Source organism: Stegodyphus dumicola, chromosome 9, assembly GCF_044657685.1.
Source record: "Stegodyphus dumicola isolate Sdum_Otavi_A_Nest chromosome 9, ASM4465768v1".
Taxonomy (NCBI): domain Eukaryota; kingdom Metazoa; phylum Arthropoda; class Arachnida; order Araneae; family Eresidae; genus Stegodyphus; species Stegodyphus dumicola.
The window spans coordinates 32,360,711-32,372,883 of record NC_140776.1 but is presented as its reverse complement, the minus strand read 5'-3'; the positions used below and the strand labels follow the sequence as shown (position 1 = coordinate 32,372,883).

General features: G+C 34.5%; 1 protein-coding gene across 3 annotated transcripts in view; it reads left to right on the top strand.

Annotated features, from left to right (window-relative positions):
- Positions 1–12,173, top strand: part of LOC118192447 (cell adhesion molecule Dscam1-like) — an 816,729-nt gene that overhangs the window by 669,117 nt on the left and 135,439 nt on the right. For 2 of the 3 annotated variants that reach the window (XM_085823333.1, XM_085823331.1), the window contains 2 exons: positions 114–388; positions 613–697. In XM_085823333.1, coding sequence (XP_085679459.1) covers positions 114–388; positions 613–697 — 360 coding nt within the window. The remainder of the gene's footprint in view (positions 1–113; positions 389–612; positions 698–12,173) is intronic. The other variant, XM_085823332.1, reaches the window with a different exon arrangement.

The following is a 12,173-nucleotide window of genomic DNA, read 5'->3' as shown; positions in this document are numbered from 1 at the left end:
TTGTTTTCTGTTCTATAGACTATAACCCACGACGTTTACTTAATATGTTTTGTTACTAGAAAAATATTGCTATTGTTGATGTTGCTGAAAGAGGAATCTTGTTTCCTTTTTAGAAACTCAACAGGAGCGGGAAGTCTCGAAGCCTGTGGATACCGTACCTATGACTGTGTGGGAGAAAGCCGGAAGAGGCGATACGAGATTATCGCATAGCAGAGAACAGCTGTACTTCCCTGCTCCTTACGCCACATCTCGCATTTCCATGTACTCAGCAGACGGAGATCCGGAGGCAGCCCACCATCAGCAACAGCAGCATCACCATGGGACGACGCACACATGGAGACCGGAAGAGCGGGAGCACACGTATGACGTTCCCTTCATGCACAGACAGGTGACCCGAATCTAAGCCCAGGGTCTGGTGACACTACACAGTTTCTATAACCTACATCTCCTTAAAAACAAATTAAAACAAACATAATAAACACATGGGACCACCAGAATTTAACATTTTTAAAAACAACAACATTATAAGAAGGATATTAGTGTGTGTTTATATTTATATTTTTGAAATTTGATCATCCAGTTTGGCGGAACACGTTCCTTGTCTCATTGCAGAATATCATCGTCGACGAAGCGGACGGCAGACAGGAAGGAAGAGAAATTGGATACCAGATAGGAAGGCATCTATACCTAAATCCAGGTAAGATCTAAATTAATTTTTATAATTAAAACATTTCGAATTACGTAGGAAATTTAGTAATTTACTATTTTTCATTGAGATGAATGTTCAGTTACTTCGCTTTATTGATTAAAAGCTATAACCTGTTCTACCAGCTTCTAAATCTACTCAACTATTCATTGCAAAATAGAAACAAAATGCCTCTGTGTTAACATGTAAAAACACGTTAAGACACAATAAATGAATAAAATAAAATAAAAAGTCTGTCCATGTAAAGCGTTTAACACTTTTATTCAGTGAAAGATTAGATTATTTTCGGTACGATGTTTCGTTCTCGTGTTTTGCACCTAGAAAGGAATATTACATTAAGACTGAAACTGAAAATTAAATGTGAGTGGAAAAAATATTCCATCCAATGGCAATACATTTTGACTCTTCATTAGTTTATTTATGGGCAATGAATTTAGTCATTCAGTATATGGAATCATATGTTACTTTACAGAAGCTTGTTTGAATAGCTGTGAGTTGGAAATCAGGTTGATGTTAATATATTTAAACTTATACGTTTTTAAATTGTCTTATCATCTATATGAGATAATGCAATGTGTGGTTAATTTCAAACAGATATTCTGCTAATTAAAATAATTTCTTTATAAAAATAGTAACTTCTCATACTGTAGTGCATATGCATAAGTGTGAAAATAAAAAATAGCAAACCCAGCATAATATGTTCACAGTACGAAGTTTTATGAAACACTTTCTCAAATATTAGATGTTTTACTTACAAGAGAATCCAAAATTAATGTTACAACAAAAATTACAACAAAAATTGATTAATATTTGATTCAACAGCGTTTTGAATGTAACCATTCCGCATAATGAAAGTGCATGATAATTTCATTTTATTGACACAAAGAGTAAAGTTCATAATGATTTACCACGTAGGCAAATTGCAGATAAGACAGTTTAATTAACTCTAAGAAGACTATAGATTCCTCATTTAAATGCGTTTACTGTTTTTACTTGTTAAACGCCACATGAATCTTATTAATATCCCTTCATTAATGAGTTTCTTTCCCTAATTGTTGTATAATTCCTTAAAAATCTTCTGAAGAATACTGGACGATAATTCCGTTCTGTTACCTTACATGGCAATGCAGGAGTTTAACACCCATGCCTGTAACAAATGTTACAGGTAGTTTTTCCTTCTTAGATAAACTAACACTAGACAATTAATTGTTAATTAATATGAAAGCAATCACATGATATGTAGAATCAGCTAAATATCCAACCATTAAAACTAAATGAAATGACAAGAAATGTCTTCCAACCTTGAACTTGTAAGTTTTCTGGATAAAAAATATATGAATCTTCTCATCTAGGAAAAAATATAACAGTAAAATATATGGCTGCTTATATACTATACATGCGCAATTAAACTTGTGTACAAAATAACGAGATTTGACCATACAGTTTTATTTGGCCACATTCTAAATTTTCAAAATGCAGTTTTGAAAATCTGGAAAGTCGCCAATCAAATCGATTCCTCAATGATAAGATAAAATAATAAATTAGAGATGAAAAGCGGAAGTTACATATTTTTCATAGTAACCTACGTGCATAGTATACATATATATACCGTAACTTACAATGAAAAATTAAATAGAACTGAATAGAATTTAATTTCCGGAAAAGTAGTCTAACATATAAGAAATTCTGAAAACCATCTTATCAGAAAGACTTGTCTCATACTTTGATCATTTTAGCGTGATAAAAATCGTACACGCTTTACGAAATAATAAATACGCTATCTATGAATTCAATTATAGTTAATTAAATAATTATAGTTAAATTAAATAAATAAAAGATAAAAACAATAATGTGCTTTACAACAAATATAATTAGGTGTATAGTGTGGTGTATTTAATTATGGCAAAGCACACTAGGGCTATCTGCCTAAGGGGAGGGATGCCTTCGTGGAGGACTTTCTAAGGGAAACTGGCTCGTATACACGTTAGACATGGGGAAAACCACGAAAACACCCATGCAACCAGCCCGTTCGCGGGATTCGAACCTCGGACCGAACTACCAGTGTTCAACGACTTTACCGCTCGGCCGCTGGTGGGCTCAAATACAATTAGGAAACTGAATGAAATTTAAATGTTTAAAAAACGATGACAACCAGCGGTTGAAGAATAAAGTTGCTAAACTTCGGTGGCTTTATAAAGAGCCCAAATCCCTGTGACATAGTAGCTACATATTCTGTCCTGTGTAAGGGGAATACGAGCACTTTTCCCTTAAAAGGCTTTCTTATTTTTAACCTCTTCACTCGATCATCACACTTCCAGAGCCTTCTTTGTTTATTCGGTTTGTTTTTGTTTATGGAATATTAGCGGTTATTATATTTCTGTTTAAATATGTCTATTCTTTTGAGAAAAATTGAGATTTCAAAATTGGGACACATTCTTATAAATTTAGATGTCAAACTTCTTCATTTCAATTCCTGTTGGTGATGATTTATAAGAATGTGATGTTTAAGACAAGCAATGGGGGATAAAAATAAGCTTTACGTTCAACCGTTTCACAAACAACAAAATCTTCTCTTAACTGTGTTACGTCAAGTTAAGAATAGAGAAAAATAGAGGAAAAACTTCTTTAAGTTAAAAAATAAATAAATAGTAAACGAGGAACAGAAAGCAAAATCGTACTCAAAGATATTTTAAGTACATTTGTTTACGCTCCTATATTCAAATGGAGCCGAAATCGAAAGAGTAGTTTAGCTTTGAAATAACTTTAATAAATTTAACTTCTCTCAGTTAATGCAAAGCAAATTCTAAACACCTAATAATAAAGTATCTATACGTAAACATCCAGTAATAATCCAATCACATAGTTAAGTTTTAAAATAAGTACAGTGGTACATCAACATACGAGTTTAATTCGTTCCGTAACCTTGTTCGTGTGTCAAATTGCTCGTATCTCAAAGCAATTTCGCCCATTGAAATTAATTGAAATGCCATTTATCCCTTCCAGCTCCCAAAACACCACCTTAGTTGTTTTTGTTAAGTGTTTTTGAATAAAAAAATGTATTTACAAGAAGAAAAATTTATTTATAAATAACAAATACATATTCTATGGAAACATAATTAAAAGAAAAAGTGAAGTGTCCGATGCACGACCAGTTGCAAAATTTTCGGGGTGATTTTTATCAAAGAACTACAACTTTCTCCCACATTCCCAAGGTCTCCTTTATATCTCTTGCAGAGATAACCTCCTCCATCTCTGGCCCCTCTTCAAAACTATTTTTTCTTTGAACCACCGTATGGTGCTGCGAATGTAGATCGTGCAACTCCTCGGTTGTCAGAATGCTCCTTGACGAGTTCGTTTACATCTCTCTCATTCCCCTTCAGACACATGGATTTTTCCATCGAAACAATCTCCTCCTACCACTGACACTTCGGGTTCCAATCCTTCGAAGGCCCTTTCAGCTACAGCCTCAGGCCACAGCTTTTTCTATGGAGAGGTTAAGGTCCTCGTTGTAACACCCAGCCAGACCTGATCAATAATTCTTAGGCATATCACGATGTTAAAGTAGTCCTTCCAGAACTCTCGAAGGTTAAGGTTTGTGTACTCTGTCACCTCAAAAGCAGGGCCGAAAAATGTGCTTGGTGTACTTCTTAAAATTAGAAATCACCTGCTGATCCATGGGTTGCAGGATAAGAGTGGTGTTGGATGGTAGGTAGAGAACCATTAGAAACTTGAACTCTTCGAGTAAAGCATCTTCGAGGTTTGGTAGGTGAGCAGGGCAATTGTCGAGGACGAGAAGGGCCTGCATGGGTAGGTTGTTTTCCTGTAGATATTTTTAACAGAAAGGCCAAACACCAGGTTTATCCACTCCACAAAGAATTTTTTGGTGACCCACGCCTTCGGATTTGCCCTCCACATAACTGGCAATTTTTCTTTTTAAAATCTTATGTGACTTAAAGGCTCTGGGATTTTCCAGTAAAATCTAGCAGAGGCTTGATTTTGCAGTCGCCACTCGCATTGGCGCAAAGTGCTAGAGTTAATCTATCTTTCATGGGTTTGTGGTCTGGCATCGTCTTCTCTTCTGCCGTTACGTAAGTCCTATTCGGCATCCTTTTCCAGAAAAGCCCTGTCTCATCACAGTTGAAGACTTGCTGGGAGATGTATCCTTTGGCTTCTATCAGCTCCGAAAACGTTTTGATGTAAACCTGAGCTGTTTTCACATCCCAACTTGCTGCCTCACCATGCCTGACGACGGAGTGAATGCCGTTTTTTCTCAATTTGTCAAACCAGACCCGACTAGCTTTAAAAGAGTCTTCCGATTCCCCGTTTGTGGAAGTGTGTTTGGTCTGATTCAGCAAATTGCTGTAAATCGCTCGTGCCTTCTCACATATGATGCTTTGTGTTAAGATTCCTCCTTGAAGCTGCTTCTCTGTCACCCACACCATCAGTAGTTTCTCCGTCTTTTCATGGAGAGAGGTCCGGAGCTTAGAAATTATTGTAAAGCCCTTAGCTGGAGTTATACACTTTATCAACTCCTTCTGTTTAAGCTCAGTGCATATCATTGATATTCTACGGCCGTACATCCTCGCCAAGTCATTTACTCGCACCCCTTGCTCATGTTTTTCCATGATTTCGCGCTTTAATTCAATAGACATTATCTTCTTCTTCGGACCCATATTTATAAAAATAAACGTGAAAGCAAAAAACGCAAACCGAACTTATCAGAAATACTTCGAAAACAAGGGAAACAAGCAAAACAGACTGAGGTCTAGTCTGAGGTGGGAGAAACTGTTAGACGCTGCACACGACACCAACATGCGCGCGTATGTTGCGGTCATGTGCAGGGATGTAGTGTGCGTTTCCTCGTATCTCAAAATTTGCTCTTATCTCAAAGCAAAATATCGCTCACTCGGCGGCTCGTATCTCAAGACACTCTTACATTAGGGCACTCATATATCAAGGTACTACTGTATTAGAATAATTACAGGTTAGCTTCATTCTAGTGACCGAATTCTATAGACGACAAATCCAAAGCGTGTTGCCAATGCAGAGCAACGAAAACTTGTAAATTAATTCAAGAGGCATGGAAGTAAACAATATTGTTAAGCCAAATAAATTGTTCTAGAATTCAGGCAATTACTGCAGCGCAATATAACAGTGATAATCTATAGTGAGCCCATACTTGTCATTTACACAATAATAAACTTTTAAGAAAACACACTTTTCCGAAATACAGAAAATGATGCAAGATACAACATTAGTCAACTAAAGAAAAGTTTTGTTGACTGTTGTTCTTAGACAGAAGATATCGTTACTGATCTTGGAAGTTAATGAAGAAATATGTCTATGCTATTCGTGATTGGTTTGAAAGACTGTATACGTAGAGAAAAAAGAAAAGAAATCCCAATCGGCATGAAGGAAAGAAATCAATCAGACGAAAACGTCTGGTTTTTTTGTGAAAGTAATCTTAGCTACTTGCTATACACGTGAAGGTATTTTATGCTATGTAGTTATTTTGTTATTTGCCAATATTCTTTGATTACCATTTACTTCTTTGGAAGTTTACATTTTGTTTCTAAACTCGTTAATTGCTTGTATCATTTCTGGTGTTATTTTATTTATCCTTATAGTCTTAAAAGTGACATTTTTCCTGAAGCTCTAGATGTTACTTATATAGTATTAAATTAAATACTCTGGACATTGTTTTTTCTAGTTAGTTGTAAAAATAAAAAAAGTATTAAAACTGAATGAAATTCATTTAAAACATGGAAATAAATTCGTGCTGGAAAAGTAAGCCTTCGTTTGATATATTTTCTGCTATAATGAAGCTTAATATTAACAAACATAACAAAATAAAGAATGAAAATGAATGAACGCCGTCCATGTTTGCTTTTAAATTAACGATAAATTACAGACTTTATATTTATTTTGTTGATAATCTATGTTGGAAATATTCAGTTTGTGGATACGTTCATTCAGTTACTGCTCTAAGGAAATATTACGCTTGCAATTTTTATTGCTAAAAAATGGTGAAACTCTAATCAATTTTCATCTTTGCATAAATCACAGAAAAGCGTTTTTTGAATATTTAGTATTCATGGGAATTAAAAGAATAATTCTCACATTTTTTACATATAGCATACACAGTTGTAATGCAAAATAATTTTGTATGGTAACGAAAATGAATTCTTGAATAGGTTTTATAAAATGAATAATTTTTCCCCATTCCTTATTAGAAGATTTGCATGATTAATAAAATGCAAGTTCAGAATTTTAGAATCAGGTTTCAGTGAATGGATAAAAAACTGAAAACTCTGCTTAATGGATAATTATACTTTATCTATAAGCAGATTATATAAGATATAACATGATCTTGGCTGTCTTCTTGATGGCATTGATTCTTCTTGGAAGCTTTCAGTGCGATAGTTGTTTAATAACTGAAGGCATTTTAGCCATTTCCCTTGCAAAGCGGTTCAGTCTGGGATGAAAGAGGACAAAAATATTTTTCAACTTCTTCCCTACCAAAATCCAAACAGACCCAATGTTATAGTCATCAGGAATTCTTCACGATGTGAAAGAATTTCACCCTCATATCCATGTTTTGCAAAATGTAGGATGGTGAAATTTTTCTATTCAGCTGACTGAATTTTCATTCAAATATCTAAGGTTTACAGGCTACATAATATAAAAGGTTGTAGATATCTGATACTTTAGAATATACAGATAATAATTTACAGCTATGTATTAAAATTTATTAACAACTATTTATTTTTAAGTATAAACAACTGCACATATTCTTAGAACAATTCATTATGCCACCACGTGTGTGTCCGCAAAACTGTGTTTTGCAATTGAATATATGAAGGTATGGTCATCAGTGAAGAGTTTCTAGGATGTTGCCAAATTCGACCGCCAAATTTAGAAGGGTGAATGTAGGCATGAAGAGGATAAAGAATTGCCATGACCGCGATGGAAATTTGAAAAATAGACATTGAGAAGAGAGTGGCCAAACAAATACGAGAATTAGGAGCACTGCGGTCGAGAAATATGTATGCAAATCTCCAATGCGTATGGGAAAAATAAAATGCGTTCGAGAAGATGAAACCTTCTCGGATTCAAATTGCCCATGCGTGTGTTTGAAATAAAACCAGCGAGCAAGTAGTTTTCATTAGTGGGGATTTACAGTATACAAGGGCATTAAACGTCATTTGGAAAAACATGTCAGATTGCAAGAACTGGGAATATGCGCGTAAACATCTGATTTACGACTGCTCAGGTGGCAATGGACACCTAGCACAAAGGATGTGCCATAAGCAATATCCTAGAAGGCGTTGTCCGCACCATATACATTCACGAACATCGCTCGATAACAGTCGTAAATATAACATTCGTAATCCTGATCAAGAACGCGTATACGCACATCTGAAACAAAAGAAAGTTCAGTATTGAAACGGTTTGCTGTTTCCTCGTAGAACAGTACTTGATCAGTAGCAGATGACTTGGATATTTAGCACAAAATGGTGTGGAATGTTCTTATGTGCAGAAAACATGTACTCCTCCTACATGCAGAAGGCACAATTACAATGCGATACCGCTCACCTCCTCCCCCTTCGGGTAGACTTCGTACGCTGGATGCTTAAGGGATATAGAATGATTCACAGTTTTCGACCTTTGTTTTGCTCTTAGATGAAGCCTGCTTTACAAGAGAAGGCATGGCGAACTCGTACAATACGCATGTGTTGGCATCGTACCTTCTGCTCGAACGCCTTTAATGGCGCATATTAGCTTTATTTCCTACAGCACGTCCTCCCGAATTTGAAGCAGGATACACCGCCTAATGGTGCCAGAACGTGTGGTTAATGGATGTTAGTGCAATGGCACATTTTGCGATTGCGGTGCATTACCACGATGCTACATACTCTGGGAGGTGGATTGGAAGCAGCGGACTTGCTGTTTAGCCTCCCTGTTTCTGGGACCTAAATTCTTTGGATTTGTTCTGGGACCACCTGAAATCGGTTGTTTTTCAGACATCTAGAGGATCTGACATCACTTCGTCGCTTCAGCAGACATAGCCAGAACACAGAGTACTACTGAATGCGTTCGTCAACCCTTCTCCATGTTGGTTATGCAATAATCTAGGCGGCTGCAATTTTAATTATTTCATAAAAATTGTCTCATCATCTACTTCTTGACGTTGAACTGTGATGAACTTCAATCCTGTTTGACGTCAAGTAAATACTTTTCTATTTATTATTGGTCTCTTTTGTTGCTTTCGACAATCATATCCTTCATTAGCAATCTTGCGATTTTTTCCAGTAAAAATGGTTTGCGACGACCACATGTCTTGGGCAATTTTTCAGTCTCTTGATGCCTACTATCATCCCTCTGAAGTTGTCAGTCAAATTCGGCAACAACCTGTCTATTGTGGATTATGCTTTACCAAAGGTTTGAACTTCTGAAACGACTGAATCGGTGTACAGATGTCAGAACTTTAACAAAACTAAATGACAGTGAATAATATTCTTGTGAAATTCTTGATAGGCCTAACAGAATTGAATGAATTTATGAAAATTGTTAACCTTTTGAAAACGGGATGGCTATTACAGTTTCCATAGAGTCCTCTCTTTGAAAAGACGGGGTTGTCCACTTCAGTAGGCATGTCTTTTTCCCCCATTTTCGAGGCTGAAAAGTGGGGTGAAATGTCAAATTTTACTTTTCTAGGGTTTTAACCACATATCTCTTTCAAAGGTCTTCCTTTTGCGACATAGATGCACCCCTATGAGAATCCATTAAACTACACACAAGAATCTTTGTTGCAAATAGGAGGTGATTTCTTAAAGGGGGGAAAGCATTCAGTTCAAGATTCCCCGTCCTTTGGTAGGTTTTACTGCTACCAAAGACCCGGTTTCAAAAGGTTAAGAGTTTGCATAATTTGAATAATAGCTATTTTATATGTATTACTATGATTCATCATTATATTCTAACACTCTTTTTAAATAACACCTTGTTAACTTAGTGACGCCGTTTAGACCAAGTCGTTTGCTTTTCTCGAAATTTAGACTTGATTAGCTCCGGTAATGTAGCTCTTAATGTATCAAAAAGATGCGCTACATTGGGTAATAGGAGCACCAGCCAGAAGTACCAAAAATTTGTTCCATTTTGAATTTCTCATATCTCCAACATATGTCCTATGATTCTCAATGTTTGTATCATTACATCTAATAAATTCAAATTTCACACTCATTATAGATTCGAATCAGAAGAAGAAATACTTGGCGCAGGTTGTTCTGAAATAGGATGCGTTCCACAAAATTGTCTCTATAGCAGCGATTTTCAATCTTTTGACTAACGCGTACCATCTAAACAAAAATTGAAAAACATTAGAACACTACTACATTTTACAATGATGATTTTTCAATTTCTGAATAGAAATATTAAAAACAATATATATTTGCCATTTGCACAAACTATTGGCTATTTGTATTTAATAAGCACACATACAAAATATTAATTAAAAATTGGTTACCATTTTAATTATAAAAATTTCAGTTATAATATTTTAGTTCTAAACTTAAGTGTGAATTTTTGTTTTAAGATAAAGCTTTATGTCTTGTCTTATTCCACTTATTTTTAACCCTAAATCATATTCTGTATTTATTTTTCACATATAATATGGAAGAAAATTCCTTGTTCACACAAATAATTTTTGCAGAAAGGGATGGAAATTTAAATAACTTTATTTGAAATGCCTTTGAATTCTTTTTTTAAGTTCAGCCAAAAGTTAATACGTGTGTTATTTTTGAAATCTTGAGTTATAGCTTCTATCAACTGTTCTCTTCTTTCACGATAAAAATAAATGGAAAAATGATATTTAATGTCGGATGTTAATTCTTCTTTTATTTTCAAATTATTTTCGGTTATAAAATTTTGTAAAAGTAGTAAAAAGCTTTAAATAGTTTCATCCAATACTTCGATTATTAGCTGGATATTTTTTATCATTGCATTTGTTTTGGCTCTAATGGTAAACAAATTAACATTTAACCTTGTAATCCTAAATTTAATTCGTTTAACTTCCCAAACATATTAGCTAAATATGCCAAACGCGCCATACTAAATAAATATTTTTGCAATTCCAATTTTAAACCACAGAGGAAAATTGGATTTTCTTGTCGAAGATAAAAATGATGATTTCAATCTTTCCTTTTGGATAACCACCTTACTTGAGAATATAACAAAAGCGTTTCATGTTCATTGCCCATCTCTTGGCATAAAATCGTAAGTAATCTTGAATTTCAAGCTCGACTTTTCATAAAATTAACTATTTTGACAACTTCATTCAAAACGATTTTCACTTTTCGGGTATTAATTTGGCTACTATAGCTTCACGATAAATGGAGCAGTGAGTAAATTTAGTTTCAGGTGCGACTTTCTTTATCTAAGTAACAACAACGGAATATTTTCCTATTAAAACCCCAAATTCCGTCATTGCATACACCAATGCATTTATTGCAATGAATATCATTCTGGGGCCCAAAATTGTGAATTACTTCGAAATTTCATTTGCGGGGTCTCTATCATGAAGAGATTCACAAAATAAATACTTTTTGGCAATTCGTTTACCATCTTTGGAAATTACGTAAACTAATAATTGAAAAGTTCGTTCTATCAGTACTTTCATCCAACTGCAATGCTAGATACTCACTGTGTTTTGTTTTTTGAATAAGTTTTCCTTTTATTAAACTTGCCATTTCAAGAATTCGTCAAATTACTATCTAATTTGATAACGGAATGTTATTAAGTTAATTAGCTGATTTTCCGTTGAAAGATTTTAAAGCGATATCTTTAGGTGTGCTGGTACAAGGGTTTCTCCAATATTGTGACCCTGCCTATACTTTAAAATTCTTAGGCTTACTAGGTAACTAGCTTCCAAAGCTTTTTTAATTGAAGTAACAAAGGATTTCATTACTTGTCTAGTATTTTTGAACTCCGATAATTTCCTTTTAAAATATTTTAAAGATTTATCCTTTAAATTGGTATGCTTAGATGTCTTTTAAGAGATGAAGGTTTCATACTTTGATTGGATAATAGTTTACCACAAACAACACATTGAGGTTGAGAGTCCATTTTGTCTCCACTCCAAGCAAACTGAAATGAAAAATAGCTTTCATTACATTTTCTATGTACAATTTTTTTCTCTTTTCAGTATTCTTAATGCTAGTAGATTGTCCTAGATCCTGCACGTATGAATCATCACTTTTTACTCAGTCAATCCTAACTATTTTTCCATTTTGAAAATATAGGTTTGTTTTGTTACTTTTTCGAAAAAATTTAAATGGTCAAGAAATTACAAGTTCATCAAAAACAAACGACGATATTCTCACCAAAGTAACAAGAAGACAAAATATCTGCAGTCAGAGATAACAAATCAACATAAAATATTATTCTAATTGAAAATAGGGCAATATGAGGC